The sequence below is a fragment of the Saxophila tyrrhenica genome (assembly GCF_035928015.1).
Source record: "Saxophila tyrrhenica strain CCFEE 5935 chromosome Unknown scaffold_9, whole genome shotgun sequence".
Classification (NCBI taxonomy): Eukaryota; Fungi; Ascomycota; class Dothideomycetes; order Mycosphaerellales; family Extremaceae; genus Saxophila; species Saxophila tyrrhenica.
In genome coordinates this window covers 256,808-278,923 of record NW_027041741.1, presented here as the reverse complement: position 1 = coordinate 278,923, position 22,116 = coordinate 256,808, and the positions used below count along the sequence as shown (strand labels likewise).

At 56.0% G+C, this 22,116-nt stretch overlaps 11 protein-coding genes across 11 annotated transcripts; 5 read left to right on the top strand and 6 right to left on the bottom strand.

Annotated features, from left to right (window-relative positions):
* Positions 1 to 74: 74 nt before the first annotated feature.
* Positions 75 to 3,336, bottom strand: GDH2 (NAD-dependent glutamate dehydrogenase; the record flags this gene model as incomplete). Its single annotated transcript, XM_064803271.1, has 2 exons — positions 75 to 191; positions 253 to 3,336. 2 exons carry the CDS (start codon positions 3,334 to 3,336, stop codon positions 75 to 77), a joined length of 3,201 nt encoding a protein of 1,066 aa, XP_064658186.1.
* Positions 3,337 to 4,270: 934 nt separating this feature from the next.
* CRH1 (transglycosylase) lies at positions 4,271 to 5,437 on the bottom strand (the record flags this gene model as incomplete). The annotated part of the gene is made up of 2 exons (XM_064803270.1): positions 4,271 to 4,347; positions 4,402 to 5,437. The coding sequence occupies 2 exons, from the start codon at positions 5,435 to 5,437 to the stop codon at positions 4,271 to 4,273; spliced, it is 1,113 nt and encodes a 370-aa protein (XP_064658185.1).
* Positions 5,438 to 5,873: 436 nt separating this feature from the next.
* On the top strand, positions 5,874 to 7,329 carry PRO2 (glutamate-5-semialdehyde dehydrogenase; the record flags this gene model as incomplete). The annotated part of the gene is made up of 2 exons (XM_064803269.1): positions 5,874 to 6,174; positions 6,239 to 7,329. The coding sequence occupies 2 exons, from the start codon at positions 5,874 to 5,876 to the stop codon at positions 7,327 to 7,329; spliced, it is 1,392 nt and encodes a 463-aa protein (XP_064658184.1).
* Positions 7,330 to 7,953: 624 nt separating this feature from the next.
* NAG1 (Glucosamine-6-phosphate isomerase (Glucosamine-6-phosphate deaminase) (GNPDA) (GlcN6P deaminase)) lies at positions 7,954 to 9,711 on the top strand (the record flags this gene model as incomplete). The annotated part of the gene is made up of 2 exons (XM_064803268.1): positions 7,954 to 8,091; positions 8,149 to 9,711. 2 exons carry the CDS (start codon positions 7,954 to 7,956, stop codon positions 9,709 to 9,711), a joined length of 1,701 nt encoding a protein of 566 aa, XP_064658183.1.
* A 160-nt stretch (positions 9,712 to 9,871) lies between these two features.
* On the bottom strand, positions 9,872 to 11,161 carry HST2 (Sir2 histone deacetylase Hst2; the record flags this gene model as incomplete). The annotated part of the gene is made up of 1 exon (XM_064803267.1): positions 9,872 to 11,161. One exon carries the CDS (start codon positions 11,159 to 11,161, stop codon positions 9,872 to 9,874), a length of 1,290 nt encoding a protein of 429 aa, XP_064658182.1.
* Positions 11,162 to 11,776: 615 nt separating this feature from the next.
* On the top strand, positions 11,777 to 12,134 carry RPL30 (60S ribosomal protein L30; the record flags this gene model as incomplete). The annotated part of the gene is made up of 2 exons (XM_064803266.1): positions 11,777 to 11,842; positions 11,895 to 12,134. 2 exons carry the CDS (start codon positions 11,777 to 11,779, stop codon positions 12,132 to 12,134), a joined length of 306 nt encoding a protein of 101 aa, XP_064658181.1.
* Positions 12,135 to 13,849: 1,715 nt separating this feature from the next.
* Positions 13,850 to 14,450, bottom strand: LTR77_006023 (uncharacterized protein; the record flags this gene model as incomplete). The annotated part of the gene is made up of 2 exons (XM_064803265.1): positions 13,850 to 13,980; positions 14,027 to 14,450. 2 exons carry the CDS (start codon positions 14,448 to 14,450, stop codon positions 13,850 to 13,852), a joined length of 555 nt encoding a protein of 184 aa, XP_064658180.1.
* Positions 14,451 to 14,705: 255 nt separating this feature from the next.
* Positions 14,706 to 16,775, bottom strand: ARE2_2 (Sterol O-acyltransferase 2 (Sterol-ester synthase 2); the record flags this gene model as incomplete). The annotated part of the gene is made up of 1 exon (XM_064803264.1): positions 14,706 to 16,775. One exon carries the CDS (start codon positions 16,773 to 16,775, stop codon positions 14,706 to 14,708), a length of 2,070 nt encoding a protein of 689 aa, XP_064658179.1.
* Positions 16,776 to 17,281: 506 nt separating this feature from the next.
* On the top strand, positions 17,282 to 18,725 carry RMT2 (Arginine N-methyltransferase 2; the record flags this gene model as incomplete). The annotated part of the gene is made up of 2 exons (XM_064803263.1): positions 17,282 to 18,514; positions 18,567 to 18,725. The coding sequence occupies 2 exons, from the start codon at positions 17,282 to 17,284 to the stop codon at positions 18,723 to 18,725; spliced, it is 1,392 nt and encodes a 463-aa protein (XP_064658178.1).
* Positions 18,726 to 18,747: 22 nt separating this feature from the next.
* Positions 18,748 to 19,991, bottom strand: LTR77_006020 (uncharacterized protein; the record flags this gene model as incomplete). The annotated part of the gene is made up of 3 exons (XM_064803262.1): positions 18,748 to 19,605; positions 19,670 to 19,746; positions 19,808 to 19,991. The coding sequence occupies 3 exons, from the start codon at positions 19,989 to 19,991 to the stop codon at positions 18,748 to 18,750; spliced, it is 1,119 nt and encodes a 372-aa protein (XP_064658177.1).
* Positions 19,992 to 20,784: 793 nt separating this feature from the next.
* On the top strand, positions 20,785 to 21,156 carry LTR77_006019 (uncharacterized protein; the record flags this gene model as incomplete). Its single annotated transcript, XM_064803261.1, has 2 exons — positions 20,785 to 21,010; positions 21,071 to 21,156. The coding sequence occupies 2 exons, from the start codon at positions 20,785 to 20,787 to the stop codon at positions 21,154 to 21,156; spliced, it is 312 nt and encodes a 103-aa protein (XP_064658176.1).
* Positions 21,157 to 22,116: the final 960 nt, after the last annotated feature.

Sequence of the window (22,116 nt, the reverse complement as noted above, 5' to 3'; positions counted from 1 at the left end):
AGCCATCATAACGCCTAGCATGAGCGCCAGCGCCTGTTCCACCCATTATGGCTCCAAGAACGCCCTCGACGGATCTACCGCCCCTTCTGCATCTTCACAATCCTCTCCTGCATAAAGGCGAAAAAGCTCACCGGCGACGCCGAGATGCCCATCGTGTAGATGAAGCGACTCGACAAGTACGAGCCAAAGATCTGCAAAAAGCCATCAGCACAATTCCAGTATCCACAATACAGTTGGGACAGAAAGACTCACAGCCCTCAAATACCCATCCGGCACCCGTTCCAAAATCCTCTCCAACCCCACCTTCTGCAGCAGCAGATTAGGCAGCGCGTCTCGTAACACACTATCCCGCAGTTCACCGTTCTCCCACAACATCGTGCCCTGCAACTCCTCGTCCATCCTTGTAATCGCTTCGCTCAGGCGATCGGACAGGATACTCCTCGCCACCCCACTGCTCTCATGCTCGCGCCAGATAGCTTCGAATTCGAGTCGTGCGTTGTTCTGGATGATGGATTGGACTTGCTTCACGTACTCGGAGTAGAAATCCGGGATCGTGCCGTCTTCGGCGCAGCACATGTGTTTTGCGAACTCGTCGTCGGAAAACGACAGGGAGGCGAGGACTTCGAGGGATGAACTCGTGACGCCTCCCTTGTTGGCGGAAGCGTCTTTGAAGACGACGCAGCCGGCTTTTTCGAGGCGGAGCTTGGCTTCTTGGGTTATGAAGAGGTTGGCTCCCTCGACGATATAAGGAATGGTAGATTTTCCTTCGGAGATCAAGCGGCTGGCGCTGGAGAAATCGATCGATTCGGGTCGACCCCCGCAGGGCACGAAGACGTCGTAGTGTTCTTGGTTGCGCAGGTGGAAGGTATTGCGGAACGTGGTGCCGTTGTTGATGACCTCTCCCGAGGGGAGGGTGGTGTTCATGTCTTCCACCAACACGCGGTAGCCAGCACTAGAGAGTTTGGACACGTCGAAGCTGACGACCATCTTGCGCTCTTTCGCCAGCCGCAGCAGTTCGCTGCGATCCAGGCCGTTGGGGTCGACGAGCACGCCGGATCCGTCGACGATGGCGCAGTATTTCTCGTCCCCGAGCAGGATCTCGTTGGAGCCGAGATCGCCGTCGGGACCGCCTGTCTGCAACTTGCGGACTTGGGTTTGTTGGAGGTTGAGTTTGCGGTAGATGCCGAGGACGTACTCGCGGACGCTGAGCGTGGTCATGCCGTATTTGTCGTGGGGGATGCCGCCGAGTCGCTGCGCTTTGCCGGTGAAGAAGGACTTCCACCAGGGCGCTCCTCGCTCTTTGGCGTGCATTGTAGCCCAGTTGACGAGATCGGCTGTGTTCTCGTCCGGTCCCATGAACAGGATCTCCTCCGTCCCATGCAGATCCACAATCGGGTCTTTGATCCCCGGGCTTGTCGGCGGTAAAAGCAAGTCCATAATGCTATCGATGTACTTCTCAAACGCCACCGTCGCCTTGTCTTGATGCTGGATGTCAAGCAAAATGACACCCTTACTACCACCTTCAGGAATATCCTTGTTCTTCCTCTGCTGCGTGTTTGCGAGGTTGTAGTTCTCGTCGAACAGCGATCGCGTGTTGATGGCATACGCTTCGCGGCTCCTAGACTTGACGATGCGAATGCCACCACGCGCGATATCCCGGAATCTCAAATGGAAGCCGCGGAACTCTGAGCCGATGACCAGGAACATGCCGTAGAGAGGCTGTGGGTACTCTTCTGATGGTAGGAAGCTGGGATTCAGCCGGAAGGAGAGGGCGACTTTGGTGGGGGTGTAGAAGTTGGTCTTCAGCGTGGCCTGGTTGAAGACGCGGAAGGCCGTCATGACCATTTCGTGGTGCTCGTTGACTGCTGTCTTCGAGATCATGTCTTTGAGCTCGGCGTCCGTGAAGACCTTGTCGACGGTCATGCGGAGGTAGGAGAGTGTTGGTAGGAAGTCGTCTTGCTCGCCTCTGGTCTGGACATAGTGCGTGCTCGCAAAGGCCAGGTACAGCGAGCGGATGAGGTCCGGGTACTGGTTGATGATCTCGAGGATGTAATCCGCAGTGAAGGTTTCCGTCCGCAGCCGCTTCTTCAGCTTCGACAGCAGCTCAGCATGCACGTTGTTGCTCGAGTCCAGCACAGACATGAGCGTGTTGTACTCATTCCCCAGCCTGTTCAAGAAGTGCTGCACAAACACCCACACGCAATGCGCATAGATGGACTCCTGCAGAGACAATCTTCCACTGATGAAGTGCCCCTGAAGCCTGTTCTGCGGAATGCAGTACAACAACGAGATCTCCTTCAGAATCTGATGTATACTCGCCTCAATCGGCGGATGCTTCGTCGAATTCCCCGCCGTCGGCCGCAGATACAGCGACATGATCGTAATGCCATTGCTGAACTGCTCCACGTACTTCCGCGAAGACGTCAGACCATAGTAATGGTAGAGATCGCTCAGCGCCGCGAACATGCCCAACGCGGACCCCTGCTTGAAGCCCACGATCAACCGCTTCTCCCTCGTGCCCGCAATCTCGTACATATCCAGCACCGGGCCATGCCGAGTCACCGCCCTCTCCATCAACCGCTGGTAGATCTCCTTGGTATTCTTCGTCGCCTTCTGCAAAAACCGCTGATCCGCGAGCACATCGATACTCGTCTCCCCCTCCTCCGGGTTCTGGTTCTTGAACACGCTCTGATACACAAAATAACACCTCAACGACGCATCCCCCCCATCCGGCATCTGACTCGGCGACCTGAACGACTCCACGCGGAAGCTCTTCAACCCCCTACTCCCATCCAGATACTTCTCCTCCAACCGCTGCTCAAACTTACTCCCCCCCAGCGCCGTGACCCCAGGCAGACTCGTATCAATATACACCGCATGATCACTCGCCTCCTTATCCAGCCGGATCTCCATCTGCCGATCATCCCGCGCGTACGCCGCCACTTTCGCCGCGTACAGCGAGTGGATATGGCTCACGATATCCGCCGACGTCTCGGTGCTAAAATACATGTCGTCGATCCCCAGCTCGTTGTAGAACCATTTCGTCTCGCTCTCCACCAAGTCGGCCGGGATGAAGCCTTTGTCCTCCACGGCGTCCATGACTTCTTCCATCTGCTGCGACTTGCCTTCGAATTTGGGCGCGACGTAGCCCGAGCCGGTTTCGTGGAGGACATGGCTTTGCACGGAGCCGGGGACGGAGAGGTGGGTGGGTTGGGGGGAGGGCTGGCGTCCGGGGGTGCGGACGACTCTTTCCAGGAGTTTGTTCTGCGGTAGTGTTGCGCCGTTCGTGTTGCCTTCGTTGTCGGCGCTGCTGCCGTTGGGTTGGGGTGAGGCCATGGTTGCGGTTGGGTGGCTGTTGTCAGCTCCAAGGTGTGAGGTGTGATGTCGTCGTGGTCTTGAATGCAAGGAATGTTCTCCTCACGGACGCCGATCTATCGTGCGGTTGTATCTTTCTCAAGCAAGGTAGTGAGTGATCTTCAAAGGCGGTCGAGAGTCAGCTCTCCAGGCATTGGACGAGGTCTCGCCTTATCTATCCCCGTGTCACAGGATGAGACGCAAGACACGTATTCAGCTTCTTCACATGCCCGCCTGCCCAGGTCAGAGTTTTCGCGACCTTCACGTAATTGTAACTGCTTCAATTCGTTGTGCATGCCATCTCAACCGCTTGTCGCCGGCCTTATGCACGAGCTTCATAGTTCTTCATGCACCGCGCGCTAAGTACCTGATCTTCGCAGCCCCGCTGGGGTACCTACTTTAGTGTGAGAGAGAGCACGTGTTGAATTATTGATGAGGAATCTGCTTCCGATACCCTGCCGTGAGGCATATCTCTACATGTAAGGTAGTACACACGCTCGTGCCTTCGTGGCTGCCATGCAAATCGCTTGAACGCTCAAACCACGGAAACGCTCAAAACACTCCCCTGCTATGCAATGAATCCCGCAAATACAAGCGCTGCAACCAATGTTCCTCCCACAGCAGCCCAGCGTGCCGGGGCTGATGCTGCTTCGTTCTTCTCCGTGTTCTCTCTCTTAGCAGAGTCCATGTGCTCAGCGAGAGCGTTGGCTGTGGCACAGCCTTCGTCGTAATCCGAGAGTGCTCAACCTTGCTCCTTCTTTCCGCCACCTTCTTGACAGCGGATGGTGTGCTGCTAGCTTCACAGCCAGGAGGGTACACCGTCGTTGGAAAACCTCTGTCATCCCACCCAGTAGAGACGCCGATAGGCACTTTCTTTGTCGTCGAGAATCCTCGCTGATTATAGGCGGTAACAGTCTTATAACCAGAAGCCGAGCAGTGAGCTGCCGGCGAGACTTGCGGCGACGACGCAGACGAAGCGGATGGGAATGTCGACTAGAAAGGTGTTAGCAATAATTCGTTTTAAATGTAAGCGCACTGGTAACTTACTCACAGGTGCGGCACTCGGAGGCACGACCTTTCCGGTTGTCGGGTTGACCGACCAGCCAGACGGGAGGCCAGGGTAGTTGGTGTACGTCAGCGTCATCGAGCCAGAAGGCTGCTGCCACGCAGGCGCAATCGAGCTGCCGGGTGCTGTTGTGACCGTCGGGTCAGGCGAATCTACGACGGTTCCTCCGACGTTGCCGTTTACTCTTCCTCCATCAGACATGATGCTGTCCCAGCTGCCGCTCCGGTCGCCGTAGGCGTACGAAGAGCCGGTTGAGTAGTCCACGACGGAGATCTTCGAGACGACCATTGAGAACGGGCCGTCGCTGTAGTCCGTTGGGCCTTGTGACCAGGAGACGGTACCCTGAGGGTTCGATGAGTCGCCGCCACTCCAGGAGCCGAACCGAATCTGGCATGGCGTTTGAGGGAACTGGCCGTTCGCATCGCTGGCTTTCAGCACCCGTGATGTTTGCCCGTCCACCTGCCATACGATCTGCTCCTCCGTCCACTCGACTGTGTATGTGTGGAAATCCCCTTGCGTATTGTCCGCATCGACCACCGTCGCGCGGTCGTATGTTGTCGTCTGGCCCTTGCCGAAGTAATTTGTTTGGACTTCGTCGTTCTGCGCGCCCAACCACTCCCAGTCAATCTCGTCCAGGTCGTCCGACTGCAGCACAGACGAGCTCACGATGCCTGCGCCCGGGGCTGCTTTCATGGTGATCTCGTATTTGCCGAACATGATGTACCAATTCGAGTGTAGTTGGGGTGCATCGCCGCCTGCCGAGACTGTGAATGAGACTCCATCTGATCCGTAGGTAGGGTTGCCCTCAGCCGTGAACTCCTTGGACGCGCCAGCCGTGAAGTCGACGCTGATGGATCGGCCGAGAGCAGGATTCGAAGGGCATTGTTGCTGTGTCGGATTGCACGAGGTGTATGTTTGTGCGGTGGATGGTCGTGCGAGAAGTATTCCAGTTATGGTTGCAAGGGTCGCGAGGCGGAGCGGTGCGCTCATGGCGAGGATGTCTCGGAGGAATAGCATGGTGATAGTGTCTGCCCTGCGTCAATACAGCCGTGTGTTTGCTGTGTGGGCCGGGCGGGTAGTGATGTGTGATATGCGGGTAGTGAGGATGTTGTCTGCTTGTGCGAGGAAGGAAGTCGAGAAGAGACAAGAAGAGAGTATACTTATGGCAGCCTCGCGCTATCCAGCCATCTTGTGCGCGGTAACTGATATCACTCTCCTATGTTGGCTGTTTGCCGCCACGCAATGGCCTGCGTGGTCAACGTGGTGTGGTTCGTCAACAAATCGATGGCGAGGTGGCTGTCAAAAGGCGAGGCTGGGTGATCTTCCGCGCTAGCAAGGGCACTGCCGGCGCTAAGGCCTTCTCGCCTTCTTTTGCATGAGTCGAAAATTGGGAATGCTCCGAGTCGACACCACACATTGCACCAGCTACTCACCGACAGGGAGAACAGCAGATATGTCATTGACCAACGCATCTCCAGAACAGGCGGCCCGGGCAGCCAAGGCGTCTTCCAGGAGACTGGCAACGTTGCCCACCGCCGCGAGAAATGCAGCGCTAGATGCTGTCCACGATGCCTTGTCTGACGCAAGAGAGTCGATACTTGCCGCCAATGCCAAAGACTTGGAGCTGGCAAAGAAGTCTGCGGCGGATGGTCAGCTGAGTCCTAGTATTCTGAAGCGTCTGGACTTGGGTAGGAAGGGGAAGTACGACGACATGCTGAAGGGCATCCAAGACGTGAAAGGCCTCGAGGATCCAGGTAGGTGACCTTTCACTATCTCTTATGTGTCTATTCAGAACAGACCTTCCCTTTGATCTTCTAGACACCCTGCTGATGTCCTCAGTCGGCAGGGTGGACTTACGAACGGAGCTTGACGATGGCCTGATCCTACAGCGACAGTCATGTCCAATCGGCGTGCTACTCATCATCTTCGAGGCTCGTCCTGAAGTCATTGCGAATATCGCCTCCCTCGCCATCAAGTCGGCGAACGCAGCGATCTTGAAGGGCGGCAAAGAGTCGACCGAATCTTTCAAAGCCATTGCCACCGTCATATCCAAAGCTCTGGATAAGACGGACGTACCCAATGATTCGATCCAGCTAGTGACGACAAGGGACGCAGTTGATCCGCTTCTTGAACTGAGTCAGTACATCGACCTTGTCATTCCTCGCGGCTCGAACGACCTCGTGCGACACTGTCAACGGAAAGCACACATGCCAGTCATGGGCCACGCAGACGGTCTTTGCAGCATGTACATTCACTCCAATGCCGACAAGGCAATGGCCAAGAACGTCATTGTCGATTCAAAATGCGACTACCCGGCCGCGTGCAATGCGCTCGAGACATTGCTCGTACACGAGGATGTGCTTGAGTCAGTGCTGCCCGACGTCGCATCAGCTTTGATTGCCCAAGGGGTGGCACTCCGCTGCGACGAACAATCGCGGACCGTACTCTCGAAACACCTTCCACAAGACCAAGCAGTCCTCCTACAAAACGCCTCCGACGCCGACTACGATACCGAATTCCTAGACCTCATCCTCGCCATCCGCACCATCAAATCCACACCCCAAACCCCCTTCTCCTCCGTCGACGCCGCAATCGACCACATCAACACCCACGGCTCGCACCACACCGACGGCATCCTCACAGCCTCGCAAGAGGTGGCGGACCGCTTCTACAGCGCCGTCGACTCCGCGTGCAAGTTCTGGAATTGCAGTACCCGCTTCTGTGACGGCATGCGCTTCGGCTTCGGGACGGAAGTCGGCATTAGCACCAACAAGGTGCACGCAAGGGGACCCGTCGGGTTGGAAGGGCTGATGATACATGAGTACAGGCTTTCGGGTAACGGGCAGGGGGCGGCGATGTATGGGGGTGCGAATGGCCGACAGTACAAGCATAGGAAGTTGTCTGTATAGGGCCAAAATAACTATCTAACGAGCGATTGGAGAGATTAGATAAGAGGTATACCTGTCAACTGTCAAAATTCGCATGCACCTCCCCCGGCGCAACGCCCTGACTCGGAAGGTTGCAGCAGCAGCTGGCCGTAGTGTGGAGTCCACAGGGCTGTCCGGCTGCGGTGCAACGTTACAGACATTCGGCAATGTCAACGACGAGATCAAGGGCCCGCGTCTCACAATGCCCTTATGTCTGCGGTGATCCGGTGTCAAAACAATGAATTGGCAGTGTTCGAAATCACATACTGGAACAAATGTTCCTGAGTTACCGGGTTGGTTTAAAGCAAAAACGAAGGATGCATGCGCCGGTCTTGTTTGTCAATCACGCTCTCGTTCGTTACACCGATTTTGGCAACGATCTGACGAAGCAAAGCTTTCCAGCCCTTGCGCTTGTCCCGGCACAAGGGAGGCATCGTAATGTCGTAGTTGCAGTTGGACCTGACCTTGACCCCGCTGACTACTGACTTGATGCCTCTCTACGATACTACCACCTCAGGCTTTAACATGTATGTGTACAACTAGCACGCATCCTTCCTCGAGACGATCGGTCTTGGAGATTGTCGTATCGTTGGATGAGAATTGATCATGTGGAAATATCTGGTCTGCTCGATATTTGCGACAACTGCGCTCGCGATCTGGCCGTTGCCGGTGAGCTATACGAATGGGAGTGAGACGCTTTGGATTGATCGGAATGTTAGGATATCGTACAATGGAGGCGATGAGGTGAATTGATATGTGAGAGGAAAGTAAATATCGTTCTTCAAGCTGACAGCCATACAGTCTTCAGATAATACGTGGACGAGCAAAATCGTCAATAATTCGATTCAACGAACATACGACACACTGTTCAACAAGAACTTCGTCCCCTGGAAGTTCCACCAGAGAAATTCAGATTTCGAACCGCAGTTGACCAGCGATGCGACGTACATCACCTCCATCGTCCTGCAGCAGAATGGCTCCGACCCGGACAATGTGATGAAACCGGACGTCGGCGATGTCGACGAGTCCTACACGCTCAGCATGTCCAGTAGTGGCGAAGTCGTCATCACAGCCCTGTCGTCCATCGGGCTGTCGTACGGCTTGACGACGTTTACGCAGCTGTTCTTCAAGCACACCCGCGCAGCATGCGCCTACACCACCCTGGCGCCCGTAGAGATCTCCGATAAGCCGATGTTCGGCTGGCGAGGCATGAACGTCGACACCGCGCGGACCTTCAAGCCCATGGCGGATCTGTACGCCACGATCGACGCAATGGCGTACAACAAGATGAACCGCTTCCACTGGCACATCACCGACTCGCAAGCCTGGCCGCTCGTCATCCCTTCAATGCCCGAGCTCGCTGACCAAGGCGCCTACGCCTCCTTCCAGCAGTACTCCGCCGCCGACGTGCAAGCACTGCAAGAATACGGCGCCCTCGTCGGCGTCGAAGTGGTCATGGAGATCGACCAGCCCGGGCACACAGCAGCCATCGGCTACGCATATCCCGACCTCATCGCAGCCTTCAACTACCAACCCTGGGGTTACTTCGCTGCGGAAACCCCTGCTGGCACTTTTAAGCTGAACTCCACCGAAGTCCCAGCCTTCCTGGAGAAAATGTTCAACGATCTCCTCCCGCGCCTCGCACCGCTAACATCCTACTTCCACCTCGGCGGCGACGAAGTCAACGCCAACGCCTCCACGCAAGACGAAACCGTGCGCTCGAACAAGACAGAAGTCCTACAGCCTCTCATCCAGAAATTCATGGACCGCAACCAACACCAGCTCGCAGCTGCAGACTTCACCCCGCTGGTCTGGGAGGAGATGCTGCTCGATTGGAACCTCACCTTGCCCCTGAACACGATCGTGCAGACCTGGATCTCAGAACAATCCGTCCTTAAAGTGGTGCAGCAGGGCTATCGCGCGCTGGTCGGCGCTTCATCGACCTGGTATCTCGACTGCGGGCACGGGGACTGGGTGGACCATTATCAAGGCGCCGATGCGAGACAAGCCTACCCATACACCGATTGGTGCGGCCCCGTGCACAACTGGCGACAAATGTACGCCTACGACCCGTTGGAAGGCATCCCCGACCATCTCGCGCACTTGGTGATAGGCGGGGAAACGCACATCTGGTCCGAGCAGACGGACGCGATGAACATGGACACGATGCTGTGGCCGCGGACGTGCGCGGCGAGCGAGGTGTTGTGGAGCGGGGCGAAGGATGAGCAGGGCAGGAATCGGAGTCAGGTGCTCGCGAGTCCGAGGTTGAATGAGATGAGGGAGAGGCTGGTGGCGAGGGGGATTCGGGCGGAGCCGGTGCAGATGCCGTTGTGTACGATGAATGGGACGCAGTGTGTGGTGTGAGAGGATGGTGATTTTTGGGAGATTGAGCCTGTTGTGGGGGATTTGGTTGCAGTTGTGTGCTGTATTTACACCAGTCTAATGGGCGATGCGAGCATTCGCCACTTTTCGTGTCTCATCATATTTCGTCTGCCGGGGTATTCGCGTGAAGGGAAGTGGTGGTCTACTTGTCGCTGTCTGTCCCTCCACCTTCTCGAGGAATAACCGGCGTATCCGAAGAGGCTGGATCCTGTGCCTTTGAGACGAAGACGTGGTTGAGATTACCCTTCGCGTCTTCATGCTGAGATCTTGTTCCTGACTCCGTTGAAGTTGCAGGTCCAGAAGACTCCCCGTTTGGCTCCTGGCTCTTCGCCAGCTCCTCGTACTGCTTCGAAATGCTAGGACCCAAAGCCTTTGCAGTAGTGTTCACAACCCCTGAGGACTCGCGAGGTAGCTTCTCGTTCCTCACTCGCTCCTCGTGCCATTTGGACAGATTGAGCGTCTCGTCAACCTCCTGGGTTAGCTTGTCGATCTCGTCCTCCAGCGCTTCGTCCTTGCCCTTCTCCGTCTCCGCCTCCTGGACTGGTCGAGCGGCATCGCCACCTGTTGTGGGCGCCGTCTGCGCCCATAACGATTCAAGCTCGTCAAGCCAGCCGCATGCCTCCGCAAGCTGTCTCACCCCAGCATCGCAATCGCCGATCAGCAGGACATCATCGCTTCCTGAGCCGATGCCGCCTACCCTCTCTTTGTTGATGAGCAGTCGCGGCGTGTGCTCTCTGATCATGCTCGGCAGGCTCGCGAAAGGCTGTACAGTCAGGCTAGTCCCTAGCACAATGACCAAGTCCGCCTCTGCTGGCAACATCCGATGCTTGAAGAAGTCGGCCGGCAGTTGCTCGCCGAAGAAGACGATCTCAGGCTTGACCAGCCCCTTACAGCTCTCACATCGAGGGATTGACTTAGCCTCGATGTGCTTCTTGATCTCGTCCTCTGGATAAGGCATACTGCACTCGATACAGCTCTGTCGCGCAAACGAGCCATGAGCCTCAACGATCTTGTCACCAGGTACGCCAGCTTCGCGATCCAGACAGTCGATGTTTTGCGTAAAGTGCTTTAGCAGCATGCCTTTGTCGTGGAGAAGCCGTATGAACGAATGTGTGATGGTAGGCCTGTACTTCCCGGGATATAGCTCATGCGCGAGCGTGTAGAACGGCTCCGGGTTCTTGCGGAAGTACGAGATGTCAAACACTGCTTCAGCGTAGGGAAGATTAAGCCGTGCTAAGTTGGCGTAGAGTCCGGTGTCCGGAGATCGAAAGTCAGGAATCCCAGCGCTCGTGGAGATACCGGCGCCAGTCATCACTACGACCTTCTTCGCCTTGCCACTCTTGATGTACTCAGCCAGAGCATCGAGAGTCCGCCCGGCGAGCGTCCGGGATGGGGCGGACTCATCGATGGGCGAAGACTCCTCGTTGCCCATCTTGAAGAAGCGACCGACGCTATTTCGCCAGTTGATGTTGGGTTTGCCGCCCTTTTGGCTGCGGTGCGGTTTGTGTTTGCGACCTATTGCGGCGACGATGCGGAGGAAGATGTTGGCGGTCGAAGTTCTCACCCGTTCAATTCACGTCTGCATCCAGGCTTTTGAGCGGGATGGTGCCGAGTCCAGAAATTCCAGGACGTCCAGGTGTGAATGTAATAAGGTCTGTTGAGTCACCGTGGCGAAGTAAAGTTGCCTACAAGAGATTGAAGCTGATGAAGTCGCCTTGTCGATTTTCCACGTCATCCAGACGCTGACTGAATGCGCCCCGACAACAAGGCCGTTTGATACATCGAACTTCGTACTTATCCTATCGCTACACGTACTGTTTTGAAGACAAGCTGTTTCTACATCAATTCAGATCAACCCGGTGTGTCTGTAGTCCACTGGATGGGAAGGAGAGGTCTCAAGGTGAAGTATGCGGTTCCCAAGACTTGTGGCACGATGATGAAAGTCGTGGTTTTAGCGATGCCCACTGCTCGTTCTCGAATTTGTGAAGCGACCTCGAAAATCATCCATCGTCGACTTCTTCACCAGTGACCACACAACACCCACACAATGGCACCCAAGAAGAACGCAAAGGCTTCCGACAGCATCAATGCTAAGCTTGCATTGACAATTAAGGTATGCGCCAAACCGCAACAACAGCCTTGAGCGCATTCCTAACATCCTCCAGTCTGGCAAGGTCACTCTCGGCTACAAGTCCACCCTCAAGACTCTGCGCTCCGGCAAGGCCAAGCTCGTCATCATCGCCGGCAACACTCCTCCTCTGCGCAAGTCCGAACTCGAATGTAAGTTGTTGGAAGAGCAGGAGCAGAAAGCGCAAGAGCTGACAGCCACTCCAGACTACAGCATGCTGGCCAAGACGAACGTCCACCACTTCTCCGGCAACAACGTAAGCCTCATTCCTCCTTGAAAGAATTGCATACCTGGCGAAAGAGCTCAAGGCTCTGGAGGGTATACTCCTGAGCCCAGAGAAGCAGCCATTCCGCTTTCGCGAAGGCTGTGGAGGGTCAACATGTGCTGATTGAGGACCGTGACACAGATTGAACTCGGCACTGCATGCGGAAAGATGTTCAGGTGCTCTACGATGGCTATCCTTGATGCTGGTGACTCCGACATCTTGAACACCAGCACCTCGTAATCACTCTTCGATTGATGGGTGAGACGGCAGCAGGGAAGGGCAACATGACGCATAGCGAGGCGTTGGTCAGGGACAAAACAGTGTGCCAGATCCTGCCGCCAGAACGAAGCATCTCAGAGCAGCCTCAAGCATGTGACAAGAGTTAGCTTAGCTCCCAATATCGACGCTGCTAAATAGCGGCGCTACAAAACGTGCCTCATGATCATATATGACTCTTCTCCTTACTTCTTTACAATTCACTGCCAACTGTTGCCTCGTGAAAGCCGCTATCTTGTCTGTATTTCGACTCTTCGATTCCAGAATTCGATATTTGTGGGTCTTGGCACTGACCGCCGATTTCAAAGCAGTGCCACACCTCAAAGAACGTCACTTCTCTTTGATCTTCTTCCTCTACCACCACAACACCACCCATCAATACCGTCGCAATGGCCCGTCGTCCAGCGAGGTGTTACCGCTACTGCAAGAATAAGGTATGTCACAATATCGCAGACACAGGCCAGCGACATACAATTCAAGAGTGATGGCGGTCGTCAACGAGCAGAAACTGACCTCGTCCTTCTTCACAGCCATACCCAAAGTCCCGCTTCAACCGTGGTGTGCCCGACCCCAAGATCCGCATCTTCGATCTCGGCCGCAAGCGCGCCAACGTCGACGAGTTCCCGCTCTGCATCCACCTGGTCTCCAACGAGTATGAGCAGCTGAGCTCCGAGGCTCTCGAAGCCGCCCGCATCTGCGCCAACAAGTACGTGAAGAGCAGGCAAAGATTTGAAGCGAGGACATCAGACTGACATGGACGGCTACAGGTACCTCGTCAAGACCGCCGGCAAGGAAGGTTTCCATCTCCGTGTGCGCGCCCACCCCTACCACGTCGTCCGCATCAACAAGATGTTGTCGTGCGCTGGTGCCGATAGGCTGCAGACCGGCATGCGTGGTGCTTTCGGCAAGCCCAACGGCCTCGTCGCCCGTGTCAACATCGGCCAGATTCTGCTCTCCGTCCGCACGCGTGACTCCAGTAAGTATGCTCCCAATTCCACCGGATCGTGCGCCACTAACCCGTATCTACAGACCGCGCTACCGCCATCGAAGCCCTCCGCCGCAGCCAGTACAAGTTCCCCGGCCGCCAAAAGATCATCGTCTCGAAGAAGTGGGGCTTCACCCCGCTCAACCGTGAGGAGTACATCGAGAAGCGCAAGGCAGGCCAGCTCCGCGTGGACGGTGCCTACGTGCAGTTCTTGAGAAACAAGGGCCCGCTCGAGTACAACATGAGGCGCTTCCCGGATGCCTTCGAGACCGAGGCATAGATGGGTAGACGGAGGACAAGATGAGCAGGGTTTCAGGATGCATCAGAGGCGTATGGGTTAGGCTCAGATGCTGATAGTGGATCCTAGCTGCACATGAAGCCTGCGAAAGCACAATGGTATACCTGAACCATTTGCCACCTTAATTCCGCTTTCTCTCCTGTCGGTCCTATGACAATGACCCGAGCACTACTCATAGTCTTCCTCAGGACTATGCCGGGCCTCCAACAATTTGCGTTTCTCCTTTCGCTTCATTTCCCTTCGCCTTTCACGTTCTCCTTCCGCATCACTTCCCTCCTCCATCATCGACCTCACAACATCTACACTTATCAGCCTAATCCCATCACAAGGATCTTAAAGACTTACCGCCCACACCCCCCCTCCCCACCCCCCTCCCCACCCCCCTCCCCACCCCCATCCCCCTAACCATCTTCAACTTCTTGCCATCATACCCAATCACAACCAACACGAACCCGATCCCCGCCAGCGGCTCGAACGCCTTCATCGCCGCGAGGATGAGGCATAGTACCCCGATGAGTTGGAGGATGTAGGCGCCTAGTTTGTGTTTCTTGGAGCGGTGGTGTTTCTTGTGGTGGTGGCGGCGGTGTCTGGAGTGCTTCTTTTTGCTCCGCTTTTCGCTCTTGGAAGGAGGATCGAGGGGGTCGCTGAAGTGGGGTTGTGGATACTGAACGAGGTCCTGCGAGTAGTTTGGGGCGACTGGGAGGCCGTGCTGTAGCAGGGCGGGCTGTTTGGGGAGGATGGGGAGGTTTTGGTAGTGAGTGGCGGACATGGTCACGTGATGTGTGTGTAGAAAGTGAGTGTAAGAGGGAAGAGTGAGGACGACGGCGGTACCGAATTGGGATGAGAGGCGGGTTGGCCAGTATATCAGAGTGGATTTGGTGATTACAAAGATGCCACGTTGGACATTCGTTGGCTCACTGAGTAATAGTTGCCACAAGTCGTCCGAACAGCTGTCACGAGCGGCCGCACAACCACACCGTGCAGCCTTATACACATATTTACCTCTATCTACACCATCTACCCTCTAAATAACCAAATACAACGCCGTCAGAAAACTGGGCCCGACAAACAACCCGACCCAAAAAATCACGTTCCCCAACACCCTCCGATCGCGCATCAGTTTGCTCCGACTGAACATGACCAACGGCATCTGTCCCAGCTGCATCCAGAACAGGTACCCGCGCACCTTTTTAAACATGACCGCCATGCACATCTCGTGCACGAGCGCCGACAACAAGAACGTGACGAACGTCGCCGCGTTGCGGGATAGGTGGAACGTGCTGATGGAGGAGTGGTAGACGTGTCGTAAAAGGAAGTTATGCACCGGCCGGTTCCAGTCCCGCGCGTATTGGTCCCAAGTGACGCTGTTCCACCAGTCGCCGTAGAAGCCGCGGTCGGCGAAGCGCGTCAGCTCCGCGAGCACGTTGAGGATGCATTCCCAGATCAGGTACCAGGTCAGGAGTTGTTCGATGAGGAGCGGGAACAGCATGTCGGAGACGATGAACGGGAACTCGCGCCAGCGGGCGTCGATGGGCATGCCGGCTTGCTTCATCGCGACGGTTTTGGCGACGGGGGGGTAGATGAAGGCTTGGCTGATGACCATCATCACGCATAAGACGCCGAAGGTCGCGGTCATTTTTTCCGCGACGTACCACCAGTTGATGAATTCCTGCCGCGGGTACTCAAGCTCGTAGACGAGGGTGGGCATGCAGATGTAGTCGAAGAAATTGAAGAGGGTGAGGTTGTGCGGGTAGGAGTTGGAGGGGGACGTGGCTTTGCCTTGCAGTTCGCGGGAGAGGTCGGTGATTTCGGCCTGGATGATGGAAGAGAAGGTGGACATTTCGTCGGCGTCGATGGGGCTGCCGTTCTCGATGGCTTTGGCAATGGTTGCGACGTTAGAGGTCTCTTTGCTGAAGTTTGTGCCGGTGCGGTGGGCCATGGAGGGGCGTTGTTTGGCTGCTGTACCGTTGGTGCCGTTGGCCCAGCTGCCGCGCCGGTCGGCGCTGGTTGTGTAGTCTGTTGGGCTCTGTCGGGTTGCCACAGGACTTGATGGGGGAGACGCGATCGGTTCGGTCTGCTCTAGCTGCTTCAATTTGCGCTCAAGTGCCGCTCGCCGGCGGTAGACGCCAGAAAGGTAGCCGTTGTAGAAAGCATAGCTGTGTTGCTTCATGAGGAACACCAGGCCGTGCAAGACGACGAAGATGGTGTGCGTCCAGGGCCACTCCCTGAAGTACGTCCAGCCAACGATTGCTCCCAAGTAGGCTGACTGCCATATGTTCTGCACGACCCAGCCTCCCTTCTCCCAGTGCAGCCATCCTCTGCGGACTAGTATCTGAAGGAACATCGTGACCGCACAGGTAGCACACATCACCCCATCCGTCAACCCCAGCACCAGGAGGTCGTGACTGAACATCATCTTCGCTATCTGATTCGTGCCCAAGATGCTGCCGTAGTCACGGTAGTTGTGCATCGCCACCTGGACGAACAGCAACACCATGGCAATCCAGAAAAGCGTGAAGAAGCCAAAGAAAGCACTTTGCGACGCAGACTGATTCTGCCTGTCGAATGTAGTGAACTGGCGCGTGAAGACCAGATCTCTGAACCGCCTTCGAGACTTCTTACTACCAGCCTCATCCTCCTGCCGTTCAATGCCTTTCCGTAAGATCTCCTTGATCTCAGGGTCATCAGCCAGCAGAACATATCGTCCTTTGCGGTCCGTCTTCTCCAGTCGGATCTGGATGCTGTTGCGTTTCTGAAGCATGAAATCGCTGACAGGCTCGGATTCGCGTCGTTTCTTCGATTCACCCTGGCTGCTGTATGGACGTCCAGCCGGCCGGTAGGCTTCGTCCATACTCTTCCTACTGTTCGCTACCATAGTCTGGGGGTCCAGCTGCATGTCGTCGTAGTCCTCGGAAGTGTCGCCATCGTCTGTGGCGCTCTCTTGCGCACCCCCGCTGACGAAGTCTGTCGCCTCGCTGCCCGTACCGTTGGGGTGTAAGACCGCCCCATTGCCCTTGTCAGCACCGTTTGGCTGTAGACGCTCGAAGGGGTTCGGGATCTCCTCTTCAGGTTCTGCACCAGCTGTTGTCGCCATGGTGTTGACTTTGCGTCAAAAGTTGAAGAACACACTCCGGGCCAAATGACGCACCAACAAGCCCGCTCCGTCGTGCCGTCGGTGATTCAAGGCTGCATACTTGATGGATAAATCTTCCGGGTCGATGCTGTGACGTTGCCAACAGTCTGTAGAAAGCTTGACCAATCCTTCGGCTAGGCGAAGGTGTCTCCCGTTGTCTCCCCGAGGACGCGTTTGTCTATTCAAACGGCCCTCCGGAACGCCATTTTATGCCTGCTCTTCACAAAAGGCCAAGGATATGAACAGTAGGAACCAATCAGGGCCACGTTTGAACATGGCCGCGGCACCTTGAAGAAGTAACAGCGAAACCTTCAGGGCAGCGAGGATCTGAAACGCGGTGGCGCTTGCAGAATCGTCACAAGCCAGCGGGGCAGTATTTCGCACTTTGCTGGCTGGGCCACATATAACCTCGCCGTGACACCGTGACACCACCACTCGTCCTCCTGCGCGAGGGTTGACGAGAGAAAATGGCCTCCAACAGCATCGACGCCACCCTAGCAGCTGCCATCGACGCCGACACCAGCACCGAGGAGATTCTGCTGGCCGCTACCAACCACGACCTCGACGCACTGCGAAAACTGTTTGAGAAGAACGATGCGAAGGTTCAGGATGCGGACACCGGGTTCTCGCCCTTACACGCTGCCATTGCGGCGTGTGAGCCCGACGAGGATTTCAAGAACGAGGCGGAGGTGAATGGAGAAGGGGATGCGATCAATGGGCATGCTCTGAGTGAAGACTCTGCTCTGGCTACGGTGAAGCTGTTATTTGAGAACGGAGCGATATGGAATGAGCTCGACAACAATGACGAGACCCCTGGGTGTCTTGCGTTGAGGTTGGGTTTGAACAGAATCTATAATGCACTTGTGGATGCTGGCGTGAGAGCAGAGCTGCTGTTCAGCATGCTGGACGACTACGAGCCAATTCCAGACGAGCCTTCCGCGTCAGAAGGTGAAGGCGAGGATCTGGACGATGCCATTGTCGGCTTCGAGCCTGCGCCGAAGCGCAACGAGCCTTTGCCGAGCAATGTGGCCGGCTCGCAAGAGTTTGAAGGCTTCGAGCCCAGTCCCAATCCTTCTTACAAGGTGGAAGAGGATGACTCGCCCGGTGCTCGACCACAGAATGGGACAAACGTGATGGAGCTGGCGGACGAAGCTGCCGAACATGAGACTGAGCATGTACTCACGAACCCGAACGTCAACAGTGAGGACTATTTGAAGTCGAACCTTACCTATTCTGGTGACAGACTGCTGGACTCCGACAAGAACGCGGTCATGATGGACTGGGAGACAGAGATTATGAAGATCTCCGCCAACAAGCTGTGTCCGAAGCAAGGACTGCGTACGATGAACGTCGGATTCGGAATGGGTATCGTCGACTCCATGTTCCTCGCCAACTCCCCCTCGGTCCACCACATCGTCGAGGCGCACCCACAGGTTATCGAGAGGATGAGGAATCAGGGCTGGTTCGAGAAGCCTAACGTCAAGATCCATCAGGGCAAGTGGCAGGATGTGTTGCCGAAGCTGGTTGAGCAGGGTGTGTCGCTGGATGCCATGTACTACGACACGTACGCGGAGGACTACAAGGATCTCAAGGAGTTCTTCGATGAGTATGTGATTGCACTGCTGGAGAGCGATGGCATGTTTGGGTTCTACAATGGGCTAGGAGCGGATCGGCAGGTGTGCTATGATGTGTATACGAAGGTGAGCACCGACGCGCAAACATCCTCGTTGACAGTCGGCTAACGTGTGACAGGTCGTCGAGCTACACCTGGACGAAGCAGGCCTGGACGTCGAATGGACCGACATCGCAGTCCCTGACCTCGCGGCCCGTGGCGAATGGGAGGGCGTGCGTCGACCGTACTGGGCAAACATCAAGACCTACCGGCTCCCGACATGCAAATTCGTGGGTTGATCGTGCCACAAAGCACAGTTTGCTACTCATCACCCGCCCGCGCACCATTCGCCGCCTGCTTCGGCCGGCTCGGCAACGCGCCAGGATCACCCTTCGGCCGGTCCTTCCAGCTCGGTATCAGCTCATTGCTCGGATGACTCTCCTCATCCAGCACCTTCGCTGCCGACTCCGCGCCAACGACCGGCAATCGCTTGAGCCCTCGCTTCTTCATCTGCTCCGGCACGAGCTTCGGATCCAGCAGCCCGACCTGCACCAGCACAGACGCCTGGTCCCAATACACGTGCTCGTGGTATATTTTACCCCCGCGCACGCACACCACGCTCACCATCGCCACATGCACCACCCTCTCCGTCGCCGGCACGCCCGGAAGCAGCCACGGCACTTCCTCCGAGTGCTTGAAACTCACCACCATCTCGTCGACCACGCGATCCTCGCCCATCGTGCGACTGACGAGCTTCATGCGGAGGGAAGGGGGATTGCGGAAGTAGTCTCGATAGAATAGGAATAAGTCCCGCTGTCCGATTCCTCCTGTTAGAGTAGGCACGTTCGTCACGTAGGGTTTTGGGGACGTGATCATCCCCGCTGTCGTCCCCGCTGCATCCTTCCCTGTGAATGAGCGTCGTAGGTGTTCTTCTCGGATGGGCTCGAGACGGGTTTCGAGCTTGAATGCTTTGCGTAGGATACTTAGTATTCTGGTCCATGCCAGCGACGCTGCCACCTTGTCATAGCTAGGGTCGTTTGGTTCAGCGAACCCGGGTTTGGCATTGGGGTAGGTGTACGAATCGAACGCTGGCGCGAAGCCCTGCGATCCGGCGAGGTGGCAGAGGAGGTTTAGTTGGGAGGGGAATTTGGCCTTGGGGTCCGGGATGGTTGGGGGGTACTGGGAGGGTGGAATGATGTAATTAGTTGAGGCATTGAAAACGGGCGGTGTTCCTTGCACCTACATGACAAATAAGAGCGGAGAGGTGCGCTTGGGGTTTGGTGTGTTGGAGTAGGCAGTCCTTTGCCGCGGCGCCGTAGGCTGGTAGATGAATCAGCTGAGAGGTCGTTCCTGCAGCGTGTAGGGGATCGGGGCTTAGTACCGACGACGGCGTAGCTCTCTCCAAGTTCGAGGTCGTGGGAAAGGCGTGTGAGTTTGTCGCGGTAGGGTTTGCCGCCTTGTCCATGCGGGAGATATGTTGTGTCGAAGCCTTCGTCTGTGAATTGCTGGAGGAGGGCTGGGTCGCAGTCGGGTGTGTCGCCGGTGATGTGAAGGCGAGGTGGCATGCTGGAGAGATTGATTAGCCGTGGGTGCTTGTACAGTGGGAGTCCTGGTGTTGGAGAGTTTACCTGTTGAACTTGAGGAAGCCCATGTTCATGCCTGTGCTTGATGCAGCCATGATGGAAATGCGGTTGACACGAATGGAGTGTCAGGAAGAAGAGGGTTATAGATGGCGTTTACTGATGACACTATATTGTTATATGCTTGTTCTTGTCGCGGTCCCGTGTCGTCGACAAAACCTGGTTTGTGGTTGGGGTGGCAGGGGTCCCTTGACTTCATGTTCAAGTTCTCGACTTCACCTCTCCTCACTCCTCCTCTGTCCACCATCATCCAACAACTCGAGATTCCAGCGGAGGGACAGGATTTCGCATCTACAGAATGACACTCGATCTCGTACCATGGCGAAGACTAGCCCGGCTCTGGCACGCTGTTGTCATGAGCAGCTTATCGTTCCCTCGCGAAGATGGCAAACCGCGCTCGCTTCTCATATGGAGGCCGGAAGCAAACCATGCCTGGCCGAGTCAGAAGGTAGATGACTGATATCAGCGTTGAGGAGGCAATCAATGGTTGGTACATCAACAAGCAAGGCCCAGATTGCTTAAGTTCTTCACGTCAATTCTCTCCTTATCCTTGTACCCCGTTCCTGCATCTTTACAGTCAATATTCAAAGACTCGATGACGACAATGAAGGCCTCGCTCCTCCTACTGACTCTTGCGAGCACGCTCGTCGACAACCAGGTGGCTGGGCGTCTTCACAAGCGACGACGTGTTGAGTCTTCAAGCAGTTCTTCCATCAACATGGAATCCGTGCTGAGCATGCTGTCCCCGTTCGCGCAAGGCACAACTGCAGACACCAAGACCACCGACACCAAGACCACCGACACCAAAACTGTCGATGCCACGACTACTGAAGCTACAAGTACTGCCGACAGTGTTTCCACTACCGGCTCTCCCCGTCCCGGCAGTATCTTGATACACGCCAACGCCGACAGGCCCATCCCGTACAACTCCAGTGGTCAATGCAGTAAGCGTAGGGCACGTATGTTCGGATGTCTCGTTCTCCAACTGACGATGTTCAACACAGTGGACACCGCCAAAATTCCTGATGGCACGGCACGTCTCGTGACCAACGTGACCATCTCACCTGGTCTCTCTTGTGAGTTCTTCTAGTAAGTCCTCCACCTCTCTTGTACAGCTTATTTCATAATGGTGTCTGACAGCACACAGCAAGGTCGGATGCGATAGTCCTCTTCCCAACATTCTGAACTCCAGGTCTTCGTGGAATGGCACCGATAGCAATGGCAACCCGCCTGTTTTCTCGAGCTTCCAGTGCTGGCCCGAACACTGTGCTCAGCCGAAGATGGACGGCTCCTTCGAACCAGTCGCAGAGTATCGATGCCACGGGCAATCGGATTTACCATACCAAGGCTTGCCGGTTGGAATCATTGCCTCGAGTCCAATGTCGACACCAAGGGTTGTAACGACGGCAGCAAGATTCAAGCCGACAATGTACCTGGCGACCTACACAGCCATTGCGACTATGAAGGATGACGCCGACGAAACTGAGACTGCAGTGGCGACCGCAACAGACAGCTCGTGCTCCTCCAACGGCGTAAACACCTGTGTTTCTAACCAGGCCACTTCCTCTGGCGCAAATACAGCCGCGGCAGTCACTCCCAAGAAATGTTTTCCAGTCACCCAGGATGGCATCACAACAGAGAGTTGCTATTTGTCATCTCCGGCTTCGACACCGTCAACCTCCACAGCGCAAACGAGTGGGCTGGACGCATCATCGGCTCTGTCCGATCTTGCGACAGCAGCCGCGGCCACGACCCCAACAGCGTCAACGCCCGCAGCGCACACAAGTGGGCTGAAGGTATCGCCGGATCTTTCCGATCTTGCAACAGCAGCGGCCGCATCGACAGCGGCGCGGGAAGGGGTGGTTACGACGTGCAGTACCTTCCTCAACAAATGCGGGACGGGGTCGAAATGCTATCCTACAGCCGCACCAGCTTTCTCGACTACCACCACTTCACCTGACCTCTGTGGCCTGCTCGGCAAATCTTGCACAGGACCGCCGACCACCACACCTGCTCCTTGCCCAACATGCATCAATGCCTTGACCATGCC